Source organism: Asterias rubens, chromosome 22 (genome assembly GCF_902459465.1).
Source record: "Asterias rubens chromosome 22, eAstRub1.3, whole genome shotgun sequence".
NCBI classification, from domain to species: domain Eukaryota; kingdom Metazoa; phylum Echinodermata; class Asteroidea; order Forcipulatida; family Asteriidae; genus Asterias; species Asterias rubens.
The window spans coordinates 403,587-431,210 of record NC_047083.1 but is presented as its reverse complement, the minus strand read 5'-3'; the positions used below and the strand labels follow the sequence as shown (position 1 = coordinate 431,210).

The 27,624-nt window shown below is 38.5% G+C and overlaps 2 protein-coding genes across 6 annotated transcripts; one reads left to right on the top strand and one right to left on the bottom strand.

The window, feature by feature from the left end:
* Positions 1 to 65: 65 nt before the first annotated feature.
* On the bottom strand, positions 66 to 3,273 carry LOC117305137. Its single transcript, XM_033789917.1, has 5 exons — positions 3,012 to 3,273; positions 2,354 to 2,536; positions 1,929 to 2,099; positions 1,177 to 1,376; positions 66 to 948 (listed from the first exon to the last, which is right to left on the bottom strand). The coding sequence occupies exons 1-5, from the start codon at positions 3,105 to 3,107 to the stop codon at positions 639 to 641; spliced, it is 960 nt and encodes a 319-aa protein (XP_033645808.1). The 5' UTR covers positions 3,108 to 3,273; the 3' UTR covers positions 66 to 638.
* Positions 1,328 to 26,736, top strand: LOC117305136 (ras association domain-containing protein 10-like). Of its 5 annotated transcripts, none has more exons than XM_033789913.1 (3): positions 1,328 to 1,413; positions 17,423 to 17,528; positions 25,035 to 26,736. In XM_033789913.1, the coding sequence occupies exon 3, from the start codon at positions 25,089 to 25,091 to the stop codon at positions 26,589 to 26,591; it is 1,503 nt and encodes a 500-aa protein (XP_033645804.1). In that variant the 5' UTR covers positions 1,328 to 1,413; positions 17,423 to 17,528; positions 25,035 to 25,088; the 3' UTR covers positions 26,592 to 26,736. The 5 variants fall into 5 exon arrangements, with proteins under 5 accessions (XP_033645804.1, XP_033645806.1, XP_033645803.1 ...); XM_033789915.1 differs by lacking the exon at positions 1,328 to 1,413 and adding an exon at positions 8,511 to 9,278 and having other exon boundaries at positions 17,423 to 17,523; XM_033789912.1 differs by lacking the exon at positions 1,328 to 1,413 and adding an exon at positions 8,511 to 9,278.
* The last annotated feature ends 888 nt before the right edge of the window (positions 26,737 to 27,624 follow it).

Sequence of the window (27,624 nt, the reverse complement as noted above, 5' to 3'; positions counted from 1 at the left end):
CCTTAAAATTTAAAAACAAAAGTTAACTTCCTGTTTTGATTTTTAGAATCTTTTAAACTCTTTTATTTTATAAACAGTCAATTAAACCATTTTTGACAACTTTAAAGCATACAATGTTCTCAGAGCACCAAGTATAATCATCAAAATGCAAAACGTTCAAATAATCATTAATAATGGAAGTAAAACAACTTACAAATTAAAGTTAAATATTTTAAAATTTAATAATAGGTTTATATTATTTGGTCAATAGGTGTAAAATTCAACTGCGTATCTTGCTTTTGACCAGATACACACGGTATGCACGCTTTCGCAAAATCAAGGTTGATAACTAACATTATTTTTGTAAACTGGTGGAAGTTGCTCTCCTAAGGAAAACACTTTTGATCCTTGAACAATTATTTAAGGCAATAAGGCAAGTTTAACAGTTCTTTAAAAAGGCAATTTAGGTCATACTTCAAACCGACCCCAAAAATATGAATTTCAAATTCATATAAGTAAGGCACTGTATGAATTGTCAAGGTACTTGTACTAGTAGACCTTATGCATTGACATCAACTAGCCGACAGCTTTCCAGAAGGAACATCATCATAAACAATTTATACATAATTTGTATTTACAATAATATAATATAAAAAACTTTATGTTGTAATTGGTTTGCCACTTGCATAAGTTTGGTACTCTGTACTGTACATAGAAGGAACGGAGAAAGTCTGTTGAGGACCAGACTTTGGAATGACCCAAGGTGTATCGACAGGGCAGGAAAACAGCTCACGATTCTTAGGGTCGGACGGTGGGCCGTAGGAAGTCGTCATGGTAGATTTGATACCGTTGTGAGGAACGCGAGGAAATCTCTCTGGCCAGCGGACGGGTTCTACGACGGGTGTTTTGAATACCATCTCGTCTCTCATTGGTGGACGCTCCCTTGGTACAGAGTTCATTGGCAGAGGGCTGTGGGAATGAAAGGAAAACAAATGAATGAAGGGAACAACTTTAAATTAATGATTTTTGCAGATGGATGGAAAGGTTAAGAGAGGTTTTTTCTCGCTCATCTAAAACCGAGCATTTCTTCTCGTTTCTTATACATCCACTTATTGGCACTGTCGCTGTTTATGTGTTATATAAAGAAATATCTAAAAAATAAATAAATACAAACTTAATAGAAAGCTAATGACTTACTTATGTTTTGTACCATGGCCCCAGGCATGCGGATAGTCCTCACACCTCCAGTAAGTGGCAGCATCTTTCTTGGGATAACCTCCTAGCTCATGACGACTGAATCTCTTATGGACTTGATGTGATGTTGGGACGTAAGGATCAAGAAGCTGGAGAGCTCCGTCATCACGGACTAAAGAAGGCTTGTACTTGGGCAAGTTGTCCTGTGAAGGATAAGAAGAAAGTTGGTGATAAAGAAAGGTAAATCTCAACATTTTATTGACTTGAATAATCTTTCTTTCTACTTTCCTGTTTTGTGCAGAAACCTCTTCAAAACTTTGAAGTTGCACATTGGTTAAACAAGCAATCGCAGACAAAACTTAAGGCATACAAAAACATATTGTGCAAGCCATGCTTTGTCTATTCTTGAAGACATCTAGGGTTGGTAACTCAACACCTTGCTGAGACAAAGGGTGTTTTTCTTTCATTGTTTTTTTGCAACTTTGATGATTATTTTAGCACAAATTTTCAAAAGTTTGTTTGATGCATATGTTGGGATACATCAAGTGATATACTGGGCTTTGACATTGACAATTCATCAAACGTGTCGAGGGTGGATTTCAAAAAGTCTCATCTCGAGTTAGGACAAGTTACTCGTCCAAAATTAGGACTAGCCTTAAGTTTTTAATATCACCTATTATTTTTAGGACTAGTCCTAACTCTGTAAAATCGACCCCCAGTGCCTTTAAATTGGAGTATACTTTAACAATATTTACCTTTAGAGGTGCTGGCATGTTTTTATGGTGATCGATCAGATCGGTAGTCTGTGGTTTCATGATGGTTGAGAAGTCAACGCCAGGTTGCGTCTGTGCTCCCTTATAATTAGCTTGTACCTCGGTCTCCTGGCTACCCATGCTTAAAGGCTTCCTCCATGGACGGTTCTGAAGCTGTGAGAGAGAGAGAATACACAAATTCATTAACAGAATTACCTGTTGCAAACTGCTTTATCAACCAAAGCAAAAGATAGTTAAAAGCAAAAAATAGTTAATGGCCCAACATTTTGACCCTAGCAGAGTCTTTCTCAAAGGCTAAGAATGTCCTTCAAGAAAGACTCTAGGGTTGAAGCGTCAGGCCATTTACTACTTTTTACAAGACTTAGATGAATTTGAAAAACATTTCTCTTATCTTATTGACTTCATACCTTTTCTTTTAGATCTTTGTTGTAGTGAGCGTTCCAATGGCCCGGTGCTTTATGATGTTCAGGGTTACCTAGGATAGCATCGTGATGTTTGTAATCATGGGTTTCACCTGTCGTTGTCGTGTAGGGTTTGATGATTTCATCTTGCTTGGCTAACTCTGGGGGTAATGGATTGTTGACAGTTGTCTGCAATAAAAACAAATAATGATTTTATAAATGTATACATTGCTTACCACTGTGTTTCTAAATAATTTGGCACTATGGTTCTGCTGCCTTTGCTTGCTCACAATCACATTAACTTGAAGAAAACTTGGTAGTTAAGCCAGGGTAACAACACCAAACTACAAAAGCGTCAAAATTATTAATGTCAGTTTGATCAGATTCAGATAGTATCACTCACACAAAAAGTTATTTGAGAAAAATAAAAAGTCGCCTAAATAAATGTTTATTTAATGAAATAAAATGTTCATTTCAACTGCAAGTTGTTGAAGCATGAACAACAATGATGATGATTGAATGATTGATAATCAACTTGTATTTAAGTTAAGACAAATCCTGTTTGTAAATTCAAAACAATCATTACTTTAAAATTAATTCGAGTCCTAGTCTCATGTAAATTTAATATAATCATGATAATATTATATAAAGACAATCTTTTTACCTTAAAATCTGAAGCTGGGAAATAGTATTCAGGTTTGTAGTTCAGGCCCCGTCCTGAACTCGTCTGGTGTAGATCGAATCGTCTTTCGGCAGGCATTTTGATTTCACTTTGACTTAATTTTCAATAGAAGTAGTTGAACTGTGTCACTTGTTGCACTTGGATCCTGTCTTATTGAATTGAAAATACACGAAGCTCTTTCGTGTAAAAATCTTCGTGTGTTGACGACCGACTGCAAAGTGCACTCGTGTTGTTATCGCTAAGCAAAGCCTGGCAACCAAAATCAACATACAAGGGCGCCCTCTGCAAAACTGTCGCTCGGCGGCCCCAGCTACTAGCAGCGGCCAGCCAGTCGAGCGAAAACTGTAGCTTGCAAAATAACTTTCAAGGTTGTTTACAACTGTTTGGATTGAATTTGTCATAAATATAGAAGTAAAGAGTTTAATTGCTATTGTCAGTATTTTAAATAGTTGTTAATAAATAAATTCCTGTTTAGAGAAAGTTGTAGCAATTTGAAGTAGTCTACTTGTACTTAGAATGGAACTTTTGCCAAACCAAGTAGAAAAACAATTACCTCAGACCTCCTTCCTGATGCATAAGATTACTTTAGGGGTTGGACAAAGAACTGACGGATTCGAACCAACGACCTCCGGATTAACGTGCCCACGCTCTACCAACTGAACTATCTAGCCCTATGATGGCGGTGTCTCTATTTTGTCAATATATTTAATGCATAAGATTATTGTTAAAAAAATTACAATAATCTTAACTCTATAAGTGAGATCTAAAAAGGGTAGAAATATTGCATGCTTTTCAATAACATGACAGAAGCCTGCCCTCTGATATTTTTTGCAAGTTGCAGGCTGTGGCTCAGACATTCAAATAATTATTGTGAAACCCAACGTCCCCATGTACATGTACCTGTATAATAATAGTTGTTATGTCATTATTTTGAAGTAATGCAAATTATTAAGCAAAGTCACTTTTGGCATGATATGCAAGTAAGTTTTGTAGTTGATGGAATTTGGAGTTTGTACTCCGACTGATGATAAGAAAACAATCGTAAATCAAAGTCGCTGGTTTTTGACAATCAATTTTGCTTTGTAAAAATTTCGGAAAACAAGAAATTGATCATCCCTTATCTTATCGACTTCCCATAAGAATTTTTTTGTAGTCTTTCTCTGGTGTTTTATCACTTGCTGTTTGTGGGTAGAGTTAACATAGTCGGTTGGGCATTGCGATTTCTGTCAGTTTAAAACAAGGGTATTCCTCAGGTTTATATTATACGAGCTTGTGAGTATGAGGGTATTAAAAGGTAGACAGGTCGATGGGGGCTCCCCGAAGACTTGACTCTCTCTCTTCAAGTTTAGAATAAAAGGAGAGGAACTATTTCTTGCCTCATTTAACAACCTAGATTAGAAGTTCAATATTATAACAAAAGCTCTATATCTACAACTTGCGCAACTCCGGAGGTAGGATCATGGTACTTGACACAAAATGTTCTATTTGTTTGTTGATAACTTCACCTGCAAACACACTCCTGTAACACTCTGTAACAATTTTATTTCACAATTGAAACGGTGAACAGTGGATTGTGGGGTTTTTATGATCAATTACTTTTTAAGGAGAGATCAAAGTATCTCCAGATAAACTTGTTGGTTTTGGGTTGGTTTTGTTCACTTTTTGCATGACTGGGTCAACCGAGTATCAATGTTAAGTGTGCATTTTCAGATAGAGCTACGATTTCCAAAGAGTTTTGTGTGACACAACATTTTATGCAAAGATTATTACATGTATATGTACATAGGGTCTACATCATTACGTCACACAGTAGCAATTTACAGGCAACTATAGGCAGTCTCCCAGAAAGAAAAAAAACACATTCAGATTTATGTTAATTTTTGCATTATTCATTTTTCTTGTTGATCGCAACAATTTATATTGTTCGAAAAATGACTTATGTGACGTACAACCAAATTAATGGTAATTCAGAATGCACTGCAGATAGTTGCCTCCAAGTTGCCTAAAGTTGACTCGTGTGTGACGAGGCCCTAATAATTTTATTCCTCAACATAACGCGTTCGATCACCTCTCGCGAGATTCAGTGTCGATTTTTGTGAAGCGGAGCAGAAACTCAGAGGTCCTAACTTACGTTTATTTAACTTTCTGGTGGAATGTGTACCGACTCTTAAATTGATAGATTTATTATTTGAAAGTAATAGTCGCAGTTTTGGCGCCTCTTGTATGTTTATCAACAAATTCTGCTCGGAGTAAAACATAACACAGACTTCAAAAATACAAGGCTTATACTCTTAGTTTAATTGGTTGTACCGTCTTATGTTTGAGTCAAGAGAAGTTTATAGTTATTTACAACTTAAGGCGATGAAGTCATGAGCGAAATATTTACGTTTGTTTCATTTCGTCTGATCTTACGACATCAAGCCAATAAATTGTTCATGAGATTATACAAGAAACAGACGCTAAGAAAGGCAGCAGAGGGTCCAGGGCAAGATATGGAATTTTTATCTAAAAACTTGTTTTTCCCCCAGTATATTCATAGATCAAGAATGCGGATTGGTATAAGTATATGATTATGTATTTGTAACACCACTAGGGACTACAATCCATAGTCCCGTAGCAAGGCCTCTTTCATTGGTAAAAATTTGCCACAGTGTGTCCGACCTATACCTCCTATAAGAATGTTTGAGCGTGAAACCAGACTTTCTGCTTCTTCTTATCCATATATCTGGCTTTGCTGACACAGAGCCATGCAGGTTGGACAATCTTTGCCACCATTGTCGCAGACCTAGTTCCTCCTATCAGAATGTTTGAGCGTGAAACCAGACTTTCTGCTTCTTCTCATCCATACACTCTTGATTTGTTGAGATGTAGTACATACAAAGAGACATTCCAACAGCTTTATTCATGTACCGCATCTCTTTAGAACTCCACACCTGCGGTGTATGTTTACCTCCATCCTACAATCTAGACTGTTTTAAGAGGAATATCAATTTCTACCTCCAACATCCCCCCCATGCACCATCTCTTTGGGACTCTTTGTCTTGTGCACGTTTCCCTCCATCCTACAATCTAGACTGTTTTAAGAGGAATATAAATTCCTTATATCTTCAGTTCATCTTTAATATTTCGTTTTCATCTTTAATATTTCGTTTTCATCTTTAATATTTGCAGGTCTACCAAGAGTGGCATTTTGCCTTGTTTCGGGCGAACTTGCTTTAAAAATAGACACTTCATCTTGTTCACTTTGTTAGTCTTCTTCCGGTGCTATGTTGTATTTGTCTTTCGAATTCCTCGACCACTCCTTTTACGAAACCACTTGTTGCGGTGGCAGTTAGACTCTTCTCCTGACGTTGACAGACCCATGTGACCCCAGTTGACCTTGTGACCCCAGTTGACCTTGTAACCTCGTCCCCGTCAGATGTTATGTTATTTGGACCATATGGTGCCATGGAAACCTCTCGGCAACCTAAGCTCTGTAAATAAAAGTGTTTATAAGATGGGTGTGTATTTACATGTCGTGGTATTTAAGTAAATGAAAAATGATCGGTCTTCAATCATCCCAGGAGCGCGTGCGCTTCAAGACGTGTCTGGAATCTTCAATTTTATTTATTTTTTCTTTCCGCTTTTCCGGCATAGTTTTTTTTAATGATGCACAGGAAGTGTGGGGAGTTTGGACGGAACCGGAAAAGAAACCTATTTATCATCCCCTAAACGAGAAAAATGAAAGCTTAAAGTGGGGATACATGATGCTACTGGGGCTAGACAAATTAAAGAGTCACAAATATTCATCAATTGGTCCGATACCACAACTTGTACAGGTGGTGTTAACGTTGAAATTTCTCGTTTTTTGTCGATTTTGTCATCAATTGGTCTGACATCACAACTTGGACAGGAGGTGCAGCGTTGAAACTCTCATTTTGTTTGTCCATTTGTCATCAATTGGTCCGATATCACAACTTGGACAGAATATGTTAACTGATCCGAATATTAAGGGAGGTCTGTCTAAGTCAGCGTGTGATAGCAAGAAACTTGGTGGGTTCATCGGTGCTAGATTACCTGTTGACGGACTGTGCTAGCCCCGGTCAATCCCGTCATCCATTACCATCAAGTCACTCATCATGAACTCTAGAAGAACCACTTTGTACTTTTCAGGAGAGTTTTGTTTTTGGGTTGGCCTGACAAAATGTGATTCCAGGAATGGGTAGAAAATTAATGCGACCATTAGAGTGGAATGGGGGCGAGGGAAATGGCCAGTGGGTAAAAGTGCCATACATCATTGCAGGTGGTTACCCACCATTTCAGAGCCAAGTATTGAACAACGGTAGTTACCAGGGCCCAATTTCATAAAGCCTGTAAGCACAACAATTAATTGCTTAGCATGAAATTTGTACCTGGATAAAAACAGGATTACCTACAAAATTTCCTCGTGATTTTCAGGATTAAAAAACAACAGCTAAATACCAGAGTATCAAGCAATAACAATATGCAACAAATTGAAATTTGGTTGGTAATCCTGTTTTTATCAAAGAAAGAAATTTCATGCTAAGCAATTTTATTTTGCTTACAGGCTTTTTGAAATGGGGCCCAGTTACTAAAGTGAAGTAATTTTGCTTAGCGTTGTAGTGATCTTGTCACGTGTGTCAAAAGATTACGTCTCGCTTGCTTTCACATTCAAGGTCAACTCAAACACAAAAACAGAAATTCCCACACAATTCTGATTTGCTTGACTAAAAAGCTACTGTTGCTTTGATAAACATACATCAACAAAGATTTCACTCTGGTTGGCGTTCCGGGAGGTAGTTTGAGAAAAGAAGTTTGGTCTTAGTTGAATAATCTATTATTGAACAATATTTATAATCATAATATATCTATAAAAAGGATATTTTCCAGACATGCCATCGCCTCTAACCATTGTTACTCTATACAGAGGAGTTCGATAGCCCGTTCACGCTATTGCTACATACCATGAGGTTGTGGAAAAACGGCTTAAATTTTGAACTTTCTAAAAAGAAATAACAAAAAAAGGAGCAAAGATATGAAATAAATCACGGTATTGTTGAATTAGTTTGGTACAATTTTGGGTTTGGTGTCTTAAATGATTACTTAACAGTGGATTTTGTTTTAAGAAAGTGGCTTAAATGCCAATCTATAGTTGACTAGTGAAAATCATTTTCTTTCTCTGCTTTGGAATGACGTTTAGGTTGAATTAAACATGCTCGCAAGTCCCAGGCTTGAACTTGTATGAATTGTTGTGACGCTCCAAGTGGGAGTTGGCGTTGCTTCAAAAGACCACACGGCCTTTTTTATTTGAATGAGATTTTTTTAATCGCCCAAATTATTGGCAAATTGCCTGAAACTTAAATCCCTTCCTGTCGAACCATACCTCTATTAAGAATAACTGTAATCCAATAACGATTACCAGCGAAGCATCACGTGATCACTGGGTCGTGTACCTGAGACTTCAGACAAGAGGTCCAATGTGTGAGTCTGGTCTGCTATTCGAGCTTAGCTCACTGCGATGGATGGAAAGATTGCAAGGCAAACATTTCTAAAGGCTTCTGATTAAACCAATCACAACGTGGTGCCAATAAGAGTCTGCTAACTTGCCGTCAAAACGTTGCACCAATAACCGAGTGTCGGTGAAACTGCTTTTTTTTTGTCGAAAGAGCAAGACTTTTTTGGCACTGATTTTTCTAACCGCGTGTAAAGTGATGGATGGAGCACTGGACGCCCTGGAGCACAGTATTACAGCACTGCTCATTCACACTGTTTGATGGTTATGTAGTGTGAACTAATACGGTCAAACTGCTGTACACCCTACACCCCTAAGCTAGGGCAGCGAACCGTGGAGTATCTTTCTGTATAAAAAAAAAAACTCTGATACAAAAGTTGAGTGGAAACACGAGAGCAGAACACCAGAGCAACGAACTGTTAGTGGGTTTTTATTGGACATTCTCCTTGTTAGTGCGTTGTGTATTGAACTACAAAGTTAGCCACGTTTTGGTACTTGGTGTACAGTTAACTGGATTTTGAAGCGAAGGCCTGAAGTTGGTTACAAACCTATGCCTCACTTGTGTGCCCCGACAGCAAGCACCGTGGTAGAGCTGGGAGTTCCGATTTAGCCGTGACGATGCTTCTTTGAACGGTACAGATTTGCGTCTATGACATGGTAAAGGGTTCCCAACCATTCGGGCAGAACGTTTGCCAGCCATCTCTCCATATTGATACTGTCAGAAATATATACCAGAGGTAATATTGTGTTTCTTTTGTTATCATTATTGTAAATGGACAACTTTCAGTATACTGCCACCACTTTTTTATTCGATATGAAATAAATTCGTATTTAAGTGACTCAATGAGATATTCCTTGAATAAAAAAAAATGAGTGAAAATTAAAATTATTGTGCTGATAAAAATCTTTGAAGAAGTGCATTTTGTTGATCATTACGACAACTGAGGAACAGCTTTCCGGACGCTGTAATTATTAGACTTTGATTAAGACATATCACGTGAAAACACTTGTTTGCTATTAACTGCTATCAATTATCCATAAGCCGATACCACGGTTATGGTTGAGTGGCCACAATTACTGCTGAAATTTATTGCATTGTGTCCACCTTTTCGTACAAAACATTGGATATCCTATAATATGGTGCCGACCTTCGCGCACTGTTTCGCTGGCAAAAAAAACTGTAAGTAAAAACACCTTGTGATGATAGTTGGGTGGTTCTGAATAGAACCGTAGGTTTCAACTCGACGTTTCGATCAGTATGTTCTGATCGTCTTCTTTCAGAACCACTCATTTAGAGATTATCATTAATTGGTGTTACCGCACACCTTACTATATCGTATTTCCTTTTAAATGAAAATGGCAATGAAAATGCACATAATGAAGTGAGCCCGAAACACCTGTCCTGGGATTTTGCCATTGTGTACCCAGGAACTAGGGCTCTTGAGTGAACTGCTGACAATTGGGAAATAATTCAGAAAAGAGAGAGTGAAGGAAAAGTAGAAACTGAAAGGAGTTGCGTGAATGACTATCATGACCCCATTGACCTCAGTAGGGGTGTTGCCATAGTGACAGTGCGCATACACGGACAACCTGTTCTTGTTGCTCTGTACAAATTTGATTATTAAAATCTGAAGTATCGTGTCAATATGCCGAATTGTTAAACTTGCACTCAGCTGGTATTATAGAATGTGACACTGCGAGATATATTGTTTATTGATTTCAGTTACAAAAAGTGGCATTTTATTTTTTTTTGTAATTTTCTTTCTCGTTTATTTTTGTGGTCAGTTTCTTTCACACATTTTCGTCGACGTGTTTTTTTAACTCTTGTTGAAATGTTCTTCTTCATTAATTTGTTGTCATTTTCATTCTCAATTCGTCGACATGTTTTCTTCTTTTCATTTTGTTGATTTGCCGACATTTTCTTCTGATGTGTGTTGACTTGCTTCATTTTCTTTGTCATTTGTTGACATTTTCTTTCTGATTGTGTTGACTTGTCAACAATTTCTTTCTCATTTCTTGACATTTTCTTTGAGTAAGACAGAGTTGTTGTTCTGTAAATGACACCCAGCTTAGATCTTCAGTCATGTCTCGGCTCATCATTTCGCTTGCGTGATTTAACTCAAACTAGACTTGATTCAAGTATTTTTCTCGTGCGAGGTCCCAAACACATGTAACGCACCAGCTATAGTTTTCTGGCGATGACACGGGATTGGGACTTGAATCAAGTCTAACTGCACATTCTTGGCAGGATTATTATTCACTTGATTACATCCAGGTATCTGTCTATTATTGAAATCCTTGACTGGTCTCTCTCGTAAGCCTCAAATTAAAATCAATGCTTAGCTCAATCAATGCAGCCCTCTCTTTTGGATGACTGCCGATGCATTGAGCAGGGGGCAATTTTATAAGGCGTCTTAAGCTTAAAAAGTAGTTAAAGCACGACGAAAATTGCCTTCAAGAATAAGGTTACCAGCCAAACTTACAATGTTTCATGTACAGTTTGTGACTAGTATCCTGATCATTTCTGCACCAAGGATCATCTTAGTGACAATACACTTTGCTTAGCAATTAAGATTGATACACAGTGCAGATCAATCATAGGGCTTTGTGAGATCGGCCACTGTAAAGTTATACTGTTGTGTTTGTCTAGATATACCTCTTTACTTCAACTACTAAAAAGGAGAGCAAAAGCAGCGATATATTGCAGTGTCATACTCGTTTTGCAATATTGTAACAGATTCCTGCTACAGAAGAGCATTGATTTGGTAATATTCAAGCAGTGCACATGCTCACCGTTATTCACCCAATTAGATTCTACATCCCTCGTCGATGCACGAATAAGGGGGTGCCTCAGGGATCGCTTTTTGGCCCCAGAAATTAGAGTAGGCGGTAACAAACGAACCGCCTTGAATTGGAATAACTCGAACGTTTTGCGTGCTCCCTGCACATTTAAGGTTTCTAAATCCTTCCATTGATGATACCTATAAAGAGGTTGCCTTAGTCTGGGGGTTTTCTGTTCAGGATTCTGGGGAGTAATTTTTCAATTTTACTGTCTGGATAATTTGTTTGTAAAAGGACGGTTATTTATGACTCTAGTGTCCCGTTGCTTAATGAATCAACTTCAAACAAATATCTAATATGAAGTTACTTTATAAAGTTACTTTATAAAGACTCTAGGGTCTAAAGAACTTTAGAACTTTAGTTGTAGGAGATATTACTCGAGATAAGATAAGAGTTGAAAACTCGTTGAGAAATTCACTGGCCCATATTATTTCAAAATACTACATAGCAAATTTCTTTGCTCTAGACAGACAACGAGCGGGGCACCAGTTGCATTAATTTTCGTATGGAATTGTGGCTAGTAACCAGTTTCAGTTAAGCATGATTTTGTTGTGCTTACTAAATTGTTATGCTTACAGGCTTTATGAAATTGTGCCCTGGGGACAAGTTGGCCTGGAATGGGTTATGTTGCCAAGGAAACGATCACACTGACAGCAAAATGTCGTCTGGCACCTACCTTCTAAAATATGAAATCCAATATTTGTACAAACAACTTCAAGTTTGAAGGAAGATATTACTTGCTGTCATCACATTACGGTTTCTTTAATATTCGACGTCTCCAATAATCTCGTGGGAATAAGTCGTTAACGGAAAAAACGAGAACTTGAAACCGATGAAGGAATTAATTTTTGAAATCCTCCCCGTAAGATCTTGCTCCTAGACTTGACCCCGCCCTCCTAGTATGAACGTTGCCATGACTACTGGGTTTGTTTGCATGCACGTGTTGGTGCCAAGTCTTGGTCTGATAGGTAACCGCCATTAGATTTGACATTGGTATGCGGTGACAATTTGTATTGTTTCTGTTTTAATGAAATTTTCGAACAGGTGAGCGCAGATTTGAATTGAGGCATGTCTTTGTTGTGGTGGGGTTAGGGGTTGGAGTGGGGTGACACTGGCAGTTTTGGTGAACGATGTAGGCCTTTACCCAATTAACAGCTTAGAGGAAATAGCACAAAAATGTGTTGTTTTATTCCTCAGACTTTGTCTTACTTTGGTGTTTTTTTAGACTGTTCATGTATTTGTTTTCGTTGTATCACATTAAAGAAGCAGCCGCCAGTTTTGGCTTGCATCCTATTGTGAATAGTGTCTACTTTAAACAATGGATTCCATTCTGGTTGTGCAAAAGGCTACGGGCTACGGCTAGAGTTCCGTGCCATCTTGCGTGGGACGTCCTTAGCAACACCCTTAGCAACAGTCGTAGCCGTAGCTGTAACTGCAATCCTCAAATATTTCATGATTTTCTTCAAGGATTCCCTTTTTTCGAATCGATTTAGAAGGGGGAAAATTAAAAAGCACTACGACAGTGGTAGAAAATAAAATGCGACATGAAGAGCAAGTTATCCAAGTGGCATAAAGCTGAAACCATGATTGACATGACATCATGTCGTGCACAGTTTATAGATGATATTTTGACATGTCTACCAGCCAAGTGTCTTGTGAGTACATTCAAGATAACAAGCAGGGGGTCTCATCATCCTAAAATTGGGATCTTTAATCCCTTCTTGATCCGATCAGTCGAGTAGAAGAAGGGATTTAATTGAGCTTTGCCTTACCCCCACGTGGTCATTGCGAGTAATTACAGAGCTCCACATCCTTAAACATCAAGGTGCTTCTCAAGTGCTTGGTTTGATGTAACGTCTTATAAGTAGTCATTGAGGATGATGGATATGGATATTTTCTTGATCTGCTGTTGAGCTAATCCTCTGTAGGTCTCAAAGAAAGAGTGACAGAGAAAGGGAATCAAGTGTACAGGGGGAGGGCATCTTTAAAGGAGCTTAAAAGGTGACTTTGGTGAAAGTCATTGACTTTTAAGACATAAAGCGAGGCTCTTGTCATACCCCGGGTGGGGGGGGGGGCTTGAAGTTTATGAGTGGTTTGAAGTTCTCTTGGAGTGGAAGCTACCTTAAGGCTGCCAGTCTTCTTGTAGACAATGAATACATGAAGACCTTGTGATTGAAGTCACTATATCCCTGAGTGGAATGTTGCAAGAGAATCGAAGCGGCAATATATTATGCAATAAGGAACGTTGTCGGCACATTCTGACATATTATTTTAGTAACAATTTAATTGTCTTAACCAAATTGTACACACTTCATAATATGCTATGATATCCTACGTTGGACCATACCACTTCCTACAGGGGTGTCAGTCAATAGGGGTAGTTGAAGCGTTACCGCGTTACGCTTCTCAGGGTGTGTGTTCCTATTAGGAATTATTATTTCATGCATTGAACTTTCGCTCCGGACTTTCGACCCAAACAATAAATCTCCTTAGTCATGCCGCTGAAGTGACAACATGGAAAACATAAACCTGCAATTTCAACCTGAGTACAATAACCATAGAATCTTGGCCCAATTTCATAGAGCTGCTAAGCACACAAATTTGCTTAGCATGAAATGTCTTCATTGATAAAAACAGGATCACCAACCAAATTTCCACAAGATTTTCAGGATGAGCAAACAACAGCTGAATTTGGTTGGTAAACCAGTTTTATGAAGGAAAAATCATCATGCTAAGCATATTTTTGTGCTTAGCAGTTCTATGAAACTGGGGGCTGGTCACCCATTCCTAGCCTTGTACAAAGTAGGTGGAATGGCTGGACCATGGATGGACACAACATCCGGACTGTTTATGGTTACAATGCCTCCTAGGGATTAACCCTGGTACTGGACAAAAAGGCCAGTAGGTGGTCCCCGGAGAAAGAGGGAGATCTTAGAATGGTCCTTTCTCTAAGAATAAAAAGAGTTGTAATCAAACAGTTTGAGCTGGATGGTTCATGTAGTGGTTCGGTTGGTGGAATACTGCAGTGTCAAACAGTTTGAGCTGGATGGTTCATGTGGTGGTTCGGTCGGTGGAGTACTGCAGTGTTCTGATGTGGCTTCCTATCTGTTCACTCTGATCTTACTTCGAGTCCATCATATGCTCTTTAAATGTTTGTCCAGGATTGGGGACATCTCACACAGCCTTCTCATTTGCTGCCATAGGTCTGATGAGTCCTGTCGATAACTTCGACATGGTTTGAGTACCTGAGAGTTGTTTGTAGCTCAAACTGAAATTACCAGTTTGTGAAGCCTATTTTGAGTTGATGTGAACAATATTTTGGAGCAGAGAAAACTTTGTAAAATAATACTCAACAGCTGATCATCATCCAACAGTGAGTTTGAATACAACATTAGAGTTGTTGGTGGCTCGGGAGGGAAATGTTCAATTCGTTTCTCTTTATAAGTAAGCTTCTTTCATGTTGATATGGCCAATATTTTGGAGCTGAGAAGATCGTTTGGAAATACTCAAGAGCTGACCATCATCCAACATAGTTTGAATAACTAAGAGATGTTGGTAGCTTGGAACAGAAACGTTCAGTTTGTTTTTCGTCTTAAGCAAGCCTGTTTTCAGTTGATATTGACACTTTTTGGAGCTGAGGAACTCTGGAAATGACCAAGAGTCTGTCTTTGTTGTGAGTATTCGTATTTGGCAATTTTACAAACTTAATATTAACACAATGGTGGAAGTTATGTATACTTGGGATGAAATATACACATCATAGGGGCCAGATGTCTTAGTTACCACCATGCAAAGTTTAAAATCCTTCTTATATAGTTTGGTCCGACTGTTTCAGAACCTCCACTCAAAAGAGATTTTCTCAAGGTGGTACCATCTTCCACGCAAAGTTTCAGAACCAACACTGCTCAAACGAGTTGTACACATGGTGTTACCATACTTCCACCATGCAAAGTTTCAAATCCTTCCTAAAATTCTGAGTTTGGGTTCTGAAAAGAACCGACTGTTTCAAAAGAGATATTCACAAGGTGTTTACTACAAACCTCTCCGCAAAGTTTGGAATCCTACTGAATTTGATTTACATCATCCCAAGCGGAATGATCAATCTATTGTTAGCAATGAAGGTCCCTAGAGGATATGATAAAGTGACAACCAGTGGGGTACAAATTGGCAAGTGTTCGGCTTGGTGGACGGTTTCATTGTCCGGTAGATACCTGGAAGTTTGGATCTCTCGTCGAGGTCATCGCATGATTGACATATATTCGATGTTAATTTAGCTTACTACGATTCCTTTAGAATAAAACTTGGCAAATTACCCGAAGATTGGTCTTGACAATATACTAAATCTTAACATAATCTTAACATTCTTTTTTATGTTGAATTTGAATCGGGGATAGTGTTTGGTTTATATTTAGCTACCGGGCAAACTCGGTGGTCCAATTGGTTGGAAAAGGTCGTGGGTTCGAATCCTACGCGAGTAATATGCCTGTGATTTTGAACCTGGTTTGGCCAATGGGTATCCTTATTCCTCCCTATAACTAAGCCCATTTCGACATGGTAGACCGATTGGTGTTTTTCTGAGCTTGCCCAATCCTTGATCTATGCCCAAATGCAGTTTCCTCTGCTTTGAACCTGCTTAACTACTTAGGATTCAGTCTACAACCCTAATTGCAACTGTAGCCATCGGTGTATCCCTTAGTCACATCACTTATGTTAAAAACATCTCCCCATCAGCGCCACTTAGTTGCGGTTTGGTTCTTGTATTATCATAATTCAAGTTCAAACCCACCCTGATTCAAGTTAACCGCAGCTCTAAATATTTCTCTCAAACTGGAAGCCGTGCCGAACCTAGAAAGAACATTGGTCCTCCCCCCCACCCCCACCCCCCACCTTACCCTAAGGTCTTCAGGAGACTCCACACCCTGATCTGAACCATCTTAGGACTCTTCATTGGAGTGACGTCTCCTGCTTAAAAGGAGTAAAAGAAATCACAGACCTGTTAACAAGTGTTATTTTATGCATATGTTGGAATATACCAAGTGAGAGTAATGGTATTTGACAATAATCTGTAGCATAGGTGTCCAGTGCATTTAAACGAAGTAAAACAAAAAGTATTTTACCCATAATGATGTCACAAACCGTAAGTGATGAGCATTTCAGCAATTTGTGATGATTGATGCAGAACTCTTATAGAATGTTGCATCCACCTGACCCTCTGAGCTAAATACAAACCTTATGACTGTCAGCAATGACCGACCGATCTATTACCCCCCACTCCCTTGACCCATAAATTCCTCAGCAAGACCTACCCCCTCTGGTTCCCCTAAGGAGTGACAACCGCAGGGCTTCAGAAACTTGGTTTACCCTAGTACTCTCCTTAGATCGCTAGGCACGATATTCTTCCTACTTAAGTCGGATTTCTGGTTACTTCCCTTGCGTTTTTAAAGATTTTTGAATTTTCTTATTATTTTATCTAGGCCTATTGACTTCATTTTAGTGGGAAATATTTCATTGAAAACAGATTGGTTCAACAAGAAACTTCATATTAATTTCAGAAGTTTGGACTGAAAGTAAACAACGGTTCTCAACAATCATATAATATTTAATGCTAGTTTTGACACAGCATGGACACAAAGATACATTCTGTTGTGCCCACCAGTTACCGCAAGGATCTATTTTGTGTCCATCACTGTACACGCGCGCAGCGTCCGTTTCGTTCAAATCATTTCAAGCGATGAACCATTAAGGGTCATCATAGATTTAAGCCCTCAGCTCGTCCATCCAAACAAATCACATAAAGGCCAAATTCTACGTCAAATTTACTGGAAAGAGTTAGAAGAGGAATCCTGCGATCAATTCCAGTTGTTCATTTATGTGGTACCCTGTATTGTTCAAGAAGGTCATTCAATCCCATTGGGGTTTACAATGTGTTGTCAGGGACCACTGATGGCTACGTCACACACACGCCGCTGTTATCACGTGATCTCTACACAGACTGATGCTAAACGTGGTTTTAAACTCTGACATTTTCTGGCATTTTCAGATTGGTTGCAGAGAGAGACTACTCTCAAGCTTCCTACATCCTCGGATCATGACAGACGTCTCAGGATTTAGAACTACTCGGGACGGAGACGTCCATGTGATGTAAGGTAAGCTTGATTATGTCTTCCTTTTTTTCAGATAGTTAAAACTTTGAAAAATTAGCTCTGTTTGGAAATGAGTATCTTTTGTTTAAAAATGCATCGCCCGATTTTGCCGAAAGACGGGGGAAACTGAAAAAAACTTGTTGAATTCATACAATGCTTGTGCATACAACATTATGTTTAAATACCACCAGCCCTAATTACCACTAAGTAACATTTTTTAATATAATTCTACTTCTAGATGAATTTGTTTTTGGCATTTTTTTCTTTCCATTCTTGCTTGAAACAACTTCAAAAATGTTCCATTAAACGAAACCTTGTAGATATGGATTCTTTTCTCGTCTTCCAGCACATGACTCCGATTCGAATCCCAACAGGGGCACTATCTGGATTGAGTTTTTAGTCCCTACTTGACTGCGCGGGTTTTCCCAGAAATATTTATCTTGGGTTTTCCTCGCACATCTCAAACTGAAACTTCCTTCTTTGTCCTCTCTCCATTGGGTTCTTGGCTAGTACAGGTGATTAAGTTCGCTTTACTAAGAGTCAGTTCCACGTCTCAAACTGAAACTTCCTTCTTTGTCCTCTCTCTATTGGGTTCTTGGCTAGTACAGGTGATTAAGTTCGCTTTACTAAGAGTCAGTTCCTCGTCTCAAACTGAAACTTCCTTCTTTGTCCTCTCTCTATTGGGTTCTTAAGAGGCTAGTACAGTGATGAAGTTCACTTTTCTGAGAGTCATTGGCTTCCCTACTGAAATAATTAAATGGAGGGTTTTTTCCGACTTCAAGTAGTATTCTCCTTCAACGTCAGCCTTTACTGCATTTCTACTTTAGTCGAGACTCGAGCCGCGCTTTGAAAGTTGTCGGTTTCGGGGAAAACTGTAACAAGAGCCTGAGTTTATTTACGGTGGATCTACATACCACAAAAGAGTGCACTTTCTCCAAACACCATTGTGCACTTATAAAACGACTATACAATACTAAGTTGTGTTTGTGTTGTCAAACTCTTGAATAAGAGGGTTTTGCTGCCTCTTTTCCAAGAAGTTAAACTAATTGAGTATTTTTTGTTATGTAAGATTTCGCGGTAAATAGAAGGTTGTCGCGTGTTTACTTGTTGTATAATCTGATAAACAAATCTTATAAGAACCTTGATTTATAAAGTAACAATATAAACATCGATTAAATCAGACCTTCTTTGTAGTTCGGTGAACTTCTAGGTTGGATTATTGATTTTAAAATATTTAGAAGGCAAATTAGGCGATGTAACGATTTCTTTGTTTGAATGTTTGCACATGACGTCATTGGTCGTCATCTTTAATGTAAAACAATGGACAAGTACACGCGTGTATACGCTGCGCACGACTCTCGGCCAATGATAGCCTTGCACCCACACGTTTCATTAAAGGCACCGGACACTATTTAGTAATAACTCAAAATATATGTTTGTTAACATAAAATCTTACTTTGTAATGAACAATGGGGAGCTGTTTGTGGTATATAAAACATTGTTCGAAACAGCTCCCTCTATAGAAACGTAATTTTGAGAAAGAGGTAATTTCTCATTCAAATATATAATTAAAAAACTCAGTGGAAGCCTTTTATGAGGCAGATGAAAGCACACAAAATTGTGGAACAAGGTTTTTTTTCTTTCATTATTCTCTTGCATCTTAGATGAGCAATTGAGTAAAAATGTTCCTAGCTCTGTTATTTAATGCATGTTGAGAAACACAAAGTGAGTATACTGGTCTTTGACATCATACCAAAGGTGTCCGGGGTGGATTTCACAAAGGTAGTCCTAACTTAGGACTAGTCCTAGGCAATGCTAAGAGATAGGACCAGTCCTAAGTTAGGATGAGTTACTGGTCCTAACTTAGGACCAGTCCTATCTCTTAGCATTGCCTATAGGACTAGTCCTAATATAGGACTACCTTTGTGAAATCCACCCCAGTGCCTTTTATAACGGCCAACGCAAGGGTTCTTTATAGAGTTGCAAAATGGAACGAGAAGTGTGCATGTTTTTTTTTTGGGGGGGGGGGCTCAAAGTAATTTATCGTCAATTTCACAGAAGCTGATGTTGCCTTTTTGTTACAATCGATCGTCTTTTAACTGGATAAGACATCTTTACATTTAGGATTGAGGACTCTAATCCCATTAATTCTTGAAGATTTAACACCTTTTCAAGGCTGTAGTGAGGTGGATTCTTAAGAAATCGATCTTATAATGTTGCCAGGTAAAGACTGACTGAAAATGCTAACTTGTTTGTGAAACTGCAAATCAGTGTGGGTCTAAAAAGTTTATAGCTTGAATAGTGTTCAGTATATTGACGGGCTGAAAATGCTGATAATGCTTAAAGACGGTGGACACTATTGGTAACTGTCAAAGACCACTCTTCACAGTTGGTGTATCGCAACATATGCATAAAATAACAAAGCTGTGTTAATTTGAGCTCAATCGGTCGTCGAAGTTGCAAGATAATAATGAAAGAACAAACACCCTGGTCACACGATGTTGTGTGCTTTCAGATGCTTGATTTCGAGACCTCAAATTCTAAATTTGAGGTTTCGAAATCAAATTCGTGGAAAATTACTTCTTTCTCGAAAAGTACGTTACTTCAGAGGGAGCCGTTTCTCACAATGTTTTACGATCAACCTCTCTCTATTAATTGTAATCAAGTAAGGTTTTATGATAATAATTATTTTGAGTAATTACTAATGGTTTAACATGGAAATAGCTTGTAACTCTGGTGTCTGAGTAAAACTGACTGATGCCATGTTTGTACGTTGTACTAGCTGTTGTCATTTTTCTTCGGCTGTGTAGTTTATAATTCCAATGTTTTTGTCTGTTATAACAACTACCCTGAGAAAACTTGCAACAAAATAAAAACAACATTTTCATGTTTATTATTCCTCATGATTTATTATGGTTACCACGGAATGGGGGGTTAAGGGTAGGGTAAAGCCGCACACTTAAAACTCCATTGTCCAACTAATAAATCAACTAACCTCCAAATGGTATTACAAACGTACATTGCTCAAACATATTAACATGTATACTTAACGTATAGTTAATACAAAAGGCAGCCTTATCCTTGTGCCTTTGTATGGTTGATGTTATACTAAACTTGTTTGACCACCTCCACACAAGGTTAATATTTGCCAGCGGTCATTATAACGGTCCATTGTAAGAATAATGGACCTACAATGACATACCAGTTATAAGGGATTTGAACTATTGTCAGTTTGTGATCGGGTAAACAGATCGGTAAGGTTTTGTAAACAGTGGAACTGGTCTCAATAACTTTAAAATCACAAGCATGTTTGTGATGTGGGTTTTGTCTTTGTGTGTGAATGAGAATGAATTGTTTGAGTTTTAGAAGAAGGATGTATTCATCATAAAATGGACTGTCATCAATGGTACGTTTGACAGCACGATTTCAACCTCGTTCCCAGTGGTGTATGGTCACAGTGACGTATCGTTTTACAAGGGAACCAGACTATGATCATACGGGTCAAAGTGCGCGCTTTTGAGGGTTCCCCAAGTCTTTGATCATTATCAGAAATATATAATAGTATTTATGTCTAAACCAAAGTTAATGTTGAATTCGGACAATATTCCTTTACCTTTTTGCCCAGCTGGTATGCCTAATTGTTGTTTGTGATGTATATAAAGGCTCGTTCTAGCTGATAGAGAAACTTTGGTTCTTAGGCACATGTAACCTGCTCGCTTGTTTACTGTATAAATACACCTGCATAACACAACTGCGCAAGTATTTTTTAAGCTCTACCAAGCTTTTTGCGCTCTTTATTTATTAATCCCACTGAGGGTCTTGTCAAGAGCGGGACTGTTCTATATTAAGAAGATCATTGTTCATTTAACATTATTGTGAATCAAGAAGTGTTTTTCTTCTTTATTTGCGGTACTTAAAGGTAAACACCGTCAGCAATTGGATTAGAGTTGTTTGGGGAAGTATTGCACAATTAAAGCACGTACTGTATACAAACTATGGCCCTTTACGAAACCAAGGCTTCGGCTCCAGATTCGGCTCAGGTTAGCTTGGCCCCGCTGTTGTTTGGACAATTTGCGCGTGCTTTGCGTACGCGCTCCAGGGCTTCAGACGAGACGACAGAGCCTGAAGCCGAATCCAAAACCAGAGCCGTGGTTTCGAAAGGGCCTATACGACATGTTGACACGAACCTTGTCAGCCAATCGAATTGTATTGATTGTTACCACGTGTGATAACCATCCAATAGCAATCGTAGATCAAATAACGTGACTAGCGTGACGTAGTGAGCAGCTGGATTGATTGGCATAGTTTGGTTGTGTGTGTTTTGTGTACTTTTCGTGTCGGATCGATTTGAAGGTGGATCATAGGTAAGGGATATACTATTGATAACTTGTCAGTATTGTTACTGGAGTTTAGAAGGTCGATGGTATGGGTTAAGTCAATGGACTACTATATATCAGATGTTGCAAGCTTCATATACAGGCCAGGGGCAGCAGACACAGTTGCTATTATGCTGCAAAGGTAGGCTGTAAATGTTTATATTAAAAGGCACTGGACACATTTTTGTCAAAGACCAGTATTCTCACTTGGTGTACATGGATAGTTTTTTTGTTAACAATCTTGATTTTACCAATAGTGGCCTGTGCCTTTAAACATCAATGATTGGAACTCCCCGTATATCCTGTCACTTTTGTTACCAAAGGGAATTATCTCGTTTAGTAAAATCTATATACTAGTTTATTTCATAACGAATGAACAAGTGGTGGTGGATACGGAAACTTTTCCCTATGTTTCCTTGCATTTTGATATTTTTGGGAGAAAGTGGGGAAAGGCTGTATGATTGTTCCGATTTTAATCTAGGGGTAATAATGAGTTCATTCATGGAATATAACCGTTTATCTCAGAGTAAGGATCTGTATCCCTGGCTCTATGTTCATACACGGGTTCATCTTAAAGACATGATCTAGACTTGGCTCTAAGAGATCATTATAGAGCAAGAATCTAGTCTTGCCTCTAAGTTTTTATCCATGGGTCCATCTTAAGAGCCCTAGTCCTGGCTCTAAGAGTTGATCCGGATGCATCATAGAGCTTGAGGATCTAGTCTTAGAGCATTGTCCTGAGTCATGATGCAAACTCTACATGTCTTCACCACTCTGCTTGTTCGGCGGCGGACAGGAGTTCATGTTTACCAGCAAAAGACGAACAATAATACTATTACTTTCGTTTTGTTAAGAGAAAAACAAGTGTCTTTACGACAAGTTTAATAACTATCGAATCTGTGCTAAAAGGAATGTGACAAAGGCGTATACAAAAGCTATAACATAAATCTCCCAATTGTATGATACATTTGTGTTTTACAACTCACTTTTTGCCAAACGGCGGCAAATTACTAACCCTTTATAAAAATAGAATAAAGGAAAATGCCACTGGATATTTATCAGTGATATTTATACACTACATCCATCAGTGTGTATTCTAAACTCAACTAACACAACACCCTGTGGTGATTACACAAAACTCCAAGCCACAAACCTCGTTAAATTTAACAGCATGGGGCGGCAAAGAATGGCTTTGGAATTTTGTTCTCATATCCATTTGTTTTGTATACAGGTGATTCTCGTAATAAGGATATCGAATTTAATTGAATTTGATCATATCACAGCTGGGTGATTCTGATTGATTTATTATCTTGTGTTGGTTATCAGAGCCCGATGTAGATACCCAGGGCCGAATTCCATATTACTAAACAAATTTCTGCTAAGCAGAAATGAGCATATTATACAGACAGTGTGGGTTACATGGCTTGATGTAGAGTAATATCTAGGGGCACATTTCATTGAGCTGCTTAATAAGAAAATAATGCCTAACACATTTTTGCTAAGCAGATATGAGCAGGAAACCGGACACAGATCACCTAAAAATTGCTTAGCACAATACAATACAATATGTATACCAGAATAGGGTTACTAGCCAAAATACCAACAAATATTTAACAACCATGCCACAGTATAGCAGGGGACCCTTGCTAACTTGCTCTATAGTGTGAAAGGGGCTTTAAACTGGCATTTTTTGAACTAATTTTCCCAATGAAATTTAATTTGTAAGAGGAAAACATAATGGTTGCGATGTAAGTCGGCAAGATGAAAGGAATATTGCAGCAAAGTGAATTTCACAATGGATTTGTAACTCTAATCTATGTCAACCTAAAATGAAATGTACACTGTAGTGTACACCCACGCATCACAATGTATACGCAACCCCCCCCCCCTCTCCACACAATGTATACTTACATTGTGGGTGTAAGCTTGATCAAGGCCACGTATACAACACGCACCCCCCCCCCCCCCCTCCACACAAAAAAAATCAAAAAACTAAAAGTAATTCAAATCCTCACTGAATGTAATTGGTTATCAAAAACATGTTTCGCAGTTTAGAAAATCTAAGGAATACACCAATCAAAAGTAAACAGTAGAGAAAGTTATAATAATTGGGTTCCGTCGGCTATTAAAGACGGAACCACCTGGCAATTAATTAATTAATCAAATCACAAAATATAGAAAGTTGTTTGATTTAAACAATTATTGGACAGATTGAAATCGTTGAAACCATTGTTTCCGTGTAAAAAAAAACAGTGCATGTCTTTATCTATGCAGATAAAGACAATTATGACCCAGTCTAAAATATTTTAGATATATTATATCTAAAATATTTTTGAAAAAGCAATCTTGTATGTACTTTCAGCTTTTACATTTTTATCTTGAGTATTGTTTGAAGTTTTTATTGTTTTAAATTTGAAGTAAAGGCCGAAATGAATTTCCCATCGGGGATAATAAAGTGACATGAATTTAAGTGGGTCAAGCTCGTGTGACGCGCATCAATGTTTAAGATGACGTGGATGACGTCATTGCGTAAATTATCTATTTTTCTGAACACACACACTGGCTTTGTGGGTTATATGACTGTTTAATTCGATGGGTAAACGCTTTCACAATCCTTCAGGGTGTGGACATGTTTGCTTAAAGACTTAACGACGCCGTTAACATTACTTAAAGACGCATTTACCTTCATCATTTATGACTTGCGTCTTGAAGTGAAAGTAATCAATTAATCTGTATTAGTTTATTAATCTGTATATGTGTGTGTTAGCACTGTATAGTCAGTACTTTCTCGAGTTCATTGAAAGAATTTATGGCAGGCGTAAATTACTGGGTTGGATTTGAACCCACGTTCAGATTTCTTGATTGATCGGAATCAGGTTGAGTTCTTGCATTTCCGGACACATTTAAAGACAGATTAATATTTCATTGTTTCAAACAGCTTTTCAGTAGTCTTTTCATCCCTTCATCTCACAGTTCCCTCGTCCCTCTTTCTGTTTCTCCTTTCTTTATTGATGCTATTTGTTTTTCTTTACATGCTCTTTGCGCACTTTATTTTTAGGTGGATAATGCGCAATAAAATACTTTTTTTATAATATAATCTCCTAATAACCAAGACTTGTTTGCTTTCTTTCAGATTTTAGAGCTGATGAACATCTTCTACTGATGAAAGACAACCTAACCACTAAACATGACTGAGTTGATTGTTTGGGTCAATGGACGCGAGAAGCGCCTCTCAGGAGTTGCGCGTTCGACCACGTGTCATGACGTAGTTGCACTTCTACTACGAGATCATTTACGTGCGGATGATATACTACCAAGTTATTGCGAATCATTCTCTCTGTTTGAACGCTGGAGGGGGTGCGAGAGAATACTAAGCCCACGAACAAGGCTATACAAACTATGGAAGGCATGGGGACATGAACAGAAGAATGTATGTTTCACGCTGAAGAAATCTACACCAGGGGAACCACACCTTGAGAAAATCGGGGACGAGTTGATTGGCCATGGTGACCGGAAATCGACATCGGGTAACCGCATAATCGGAAAAGTGCCGATTTCGGTTGATGAGAGTCGAAAGAGAGTTCGGCATAGCACTGTGAGACCCTTGCGGGTTACTGAAAAAGCTCACCGTAAAAGTGACTCGACTCTTAGTGTTCGGCGAAAGGAGAAAACTCGAAAATCGAAAGCGAACAGTCGAAGTAAAGTTGAGCCCAAAGGGGAACTCGATTCTCTAGTCCACACGGTTGTCAAACAAAATAAACGCTTGCAGGAACTTCTAGAGAAAGTGAGTGAAATCGATTCCGAAATCGAATTCTATGAGACCAAAGCTCACATTCTCAGAATCGAAGAAAACGGGAAGAATTATGTTCAGGAGGCGTATCTTAACTCGCGTCTGGGTGACAGCAGCCAATCAGATGATGCTGAAGATAATTTATGCGAACTTGTGACCAATGGGTGTTCAGATTTAGAATCGTACATCTCATTATACGAGCGGTTATTAGATGTTGAGTCTCAGTTGTCTACTAGAAGAGGTGAGATTGCAGACTTATCGGGAACCATTGAGAGGCACCATATTAGTCAAGACACTGTGAAGAACGTGTCTGGGAACCATGCAGGGTTGGGTAATGAGCCGGGGACCACTGACAACGCTCCTTTGGTAATAACCGATGATGAAAAACACATGGCAGATCACCAGCGAGATATTGGTCTGGTGCGTGCACAATTGGAATGGTACACAGACGTGTGCATTGCACAGAGATCTGAAATAACAACCATGCACAACCAGCTGGCAACAGCCGAAACACTCTATAACGACAAATGCCATTGGCTGGACATACTCTTAAAGGAACTCAAACGTCTTGAAATCAGCTCGATAACCGAACCGCCCTCTATCGGTGAAAACAGTTTAGGACCACAGAAAATAATATGTCTTCCAACCGAAGAATGTGATGATATCGAGCTGGAAGAATCAAAAATAGACGATGGACATGATAGTGGAATAAGCGTTAGTAGTCCCGACGATACCACGACATCGAAACATCAGTGTCGATTTGAAATCGATACCACAACATCGAAACATCAGTGTCGATCTGGAATCGATACTGATTCAAGTTCGGATACTGGACTCAGCTCATTACATAGTCAAGACGACATTGAAAACCTACCAGTTGTGGCAGAAACTCTTGTGTAACATTGTTCATCAAAATGTTTTTTCATTTATTTGTAATAGTTACAACTAATAGTATATGATTTCAAACATGGCGGGAGTATAATTAGATGAGGTTTGCGATAAAACTATGGTGGATAGAATTGAGTTGTTATTATTATTATAGTTGTGTTAGTTCTGTGTTGGTTCTGAAAGGAACCAGTGGTTGACATCTCAGCACTTCGATCAGTATTCTCTTTCTCCTTAAGTCGATCAGAGCATGCCCAATGGTAGGTATGCGGATAGTACTAGCGCCCTCTATCGGTGTCTGATACAAAGACTGACGTCTCAAATCAAGACTAGCACTTGTCCCCTTGCACAATAATATGCAGCACGTATGATATTCTGTCGTCATTTTTGTTTTGTCAAAAATAGAATTACACAAACTAAATGGCCCCCAAAGTTGTGGAAATTGTATACGCGCATTTTGCGGACGAGCGTTCCGCGTCTACAATGGGTCAAGGGGCATGGGGTCATAGTTTATGGGGTCATGTAGCCGCGTATGGCATCATAGCAACGGGCTCACAAAGCGAAGTTTGGTTTTTGTTGATCAACGTTTTCTGTATATGAGTTGTAAAACAGCTGATCAAGAGGTTTTTTGTTGTCTGTTTCTGCTTAATGTTTATTTTAAAATAGTTTTAACAATGGCACAGTCATGCACCTGGGCTAAATTTCAAAAAGCTTTTTAACGGTAAGCACATTTGCTGTGCTAAGCACATTTGCTGTGCTTATTTCAGCAGACAAATGTACGTGAGCATAAACGTATTTCTTATTTCACAATGATTTCTCAAGTAAGCAGAACATTGTTGATTGATTTGATTTGATTTGATTTGATTTGATTTGATTTGATTTGATTTGAACATTTCATTGGCGCTGCCCCATGAACGTTTCCCTGGATTTGCATTGTTTAATACTTTGCTTACTGCAGGTAGCCAGCATTCCCCCTTGCTTACGGTAAACAGCTTTATGAAATACAAATTTTGCTAAAGGACGCTTTGTAAGCACAAAACGTCTGTTT

What these genes read in the sequence shown, in the direction of transcription:
- LOC117305137 (XM_033789917.1), bottom strand. Translation starts at nt 3,107, where the DNA reads ATGCCTGCCGAAAGACGATTCGATCTACACCAGACGAGTTCAGGACGG. An exon ending in ACAAAGATCTAAAAGAAAAG is followed by an intron (nt 2,100 to 2,353) that starts GTATGAAGTCAA and finishes TCTCTCTCACAG; the next exon opens with CTTCAGAACCGTCCATGGAG. An exon ending in GGCCATGGTACAAAACATAA is followed by an intron (nt 949 to 1,176) that starts GTAAGTCATTAG and finishes TCATTCCCACAG; the next exon opens with CCCTCTGCCAATGAACTCTG.
- LOC117305136 (XM_033789913.1), top strand. Translation starts at nt 25,089, where the DNA reads ATGACTGAGTTGATTGTTTGGGTCAATGGACGCGAGAAGCGCCTCTCA.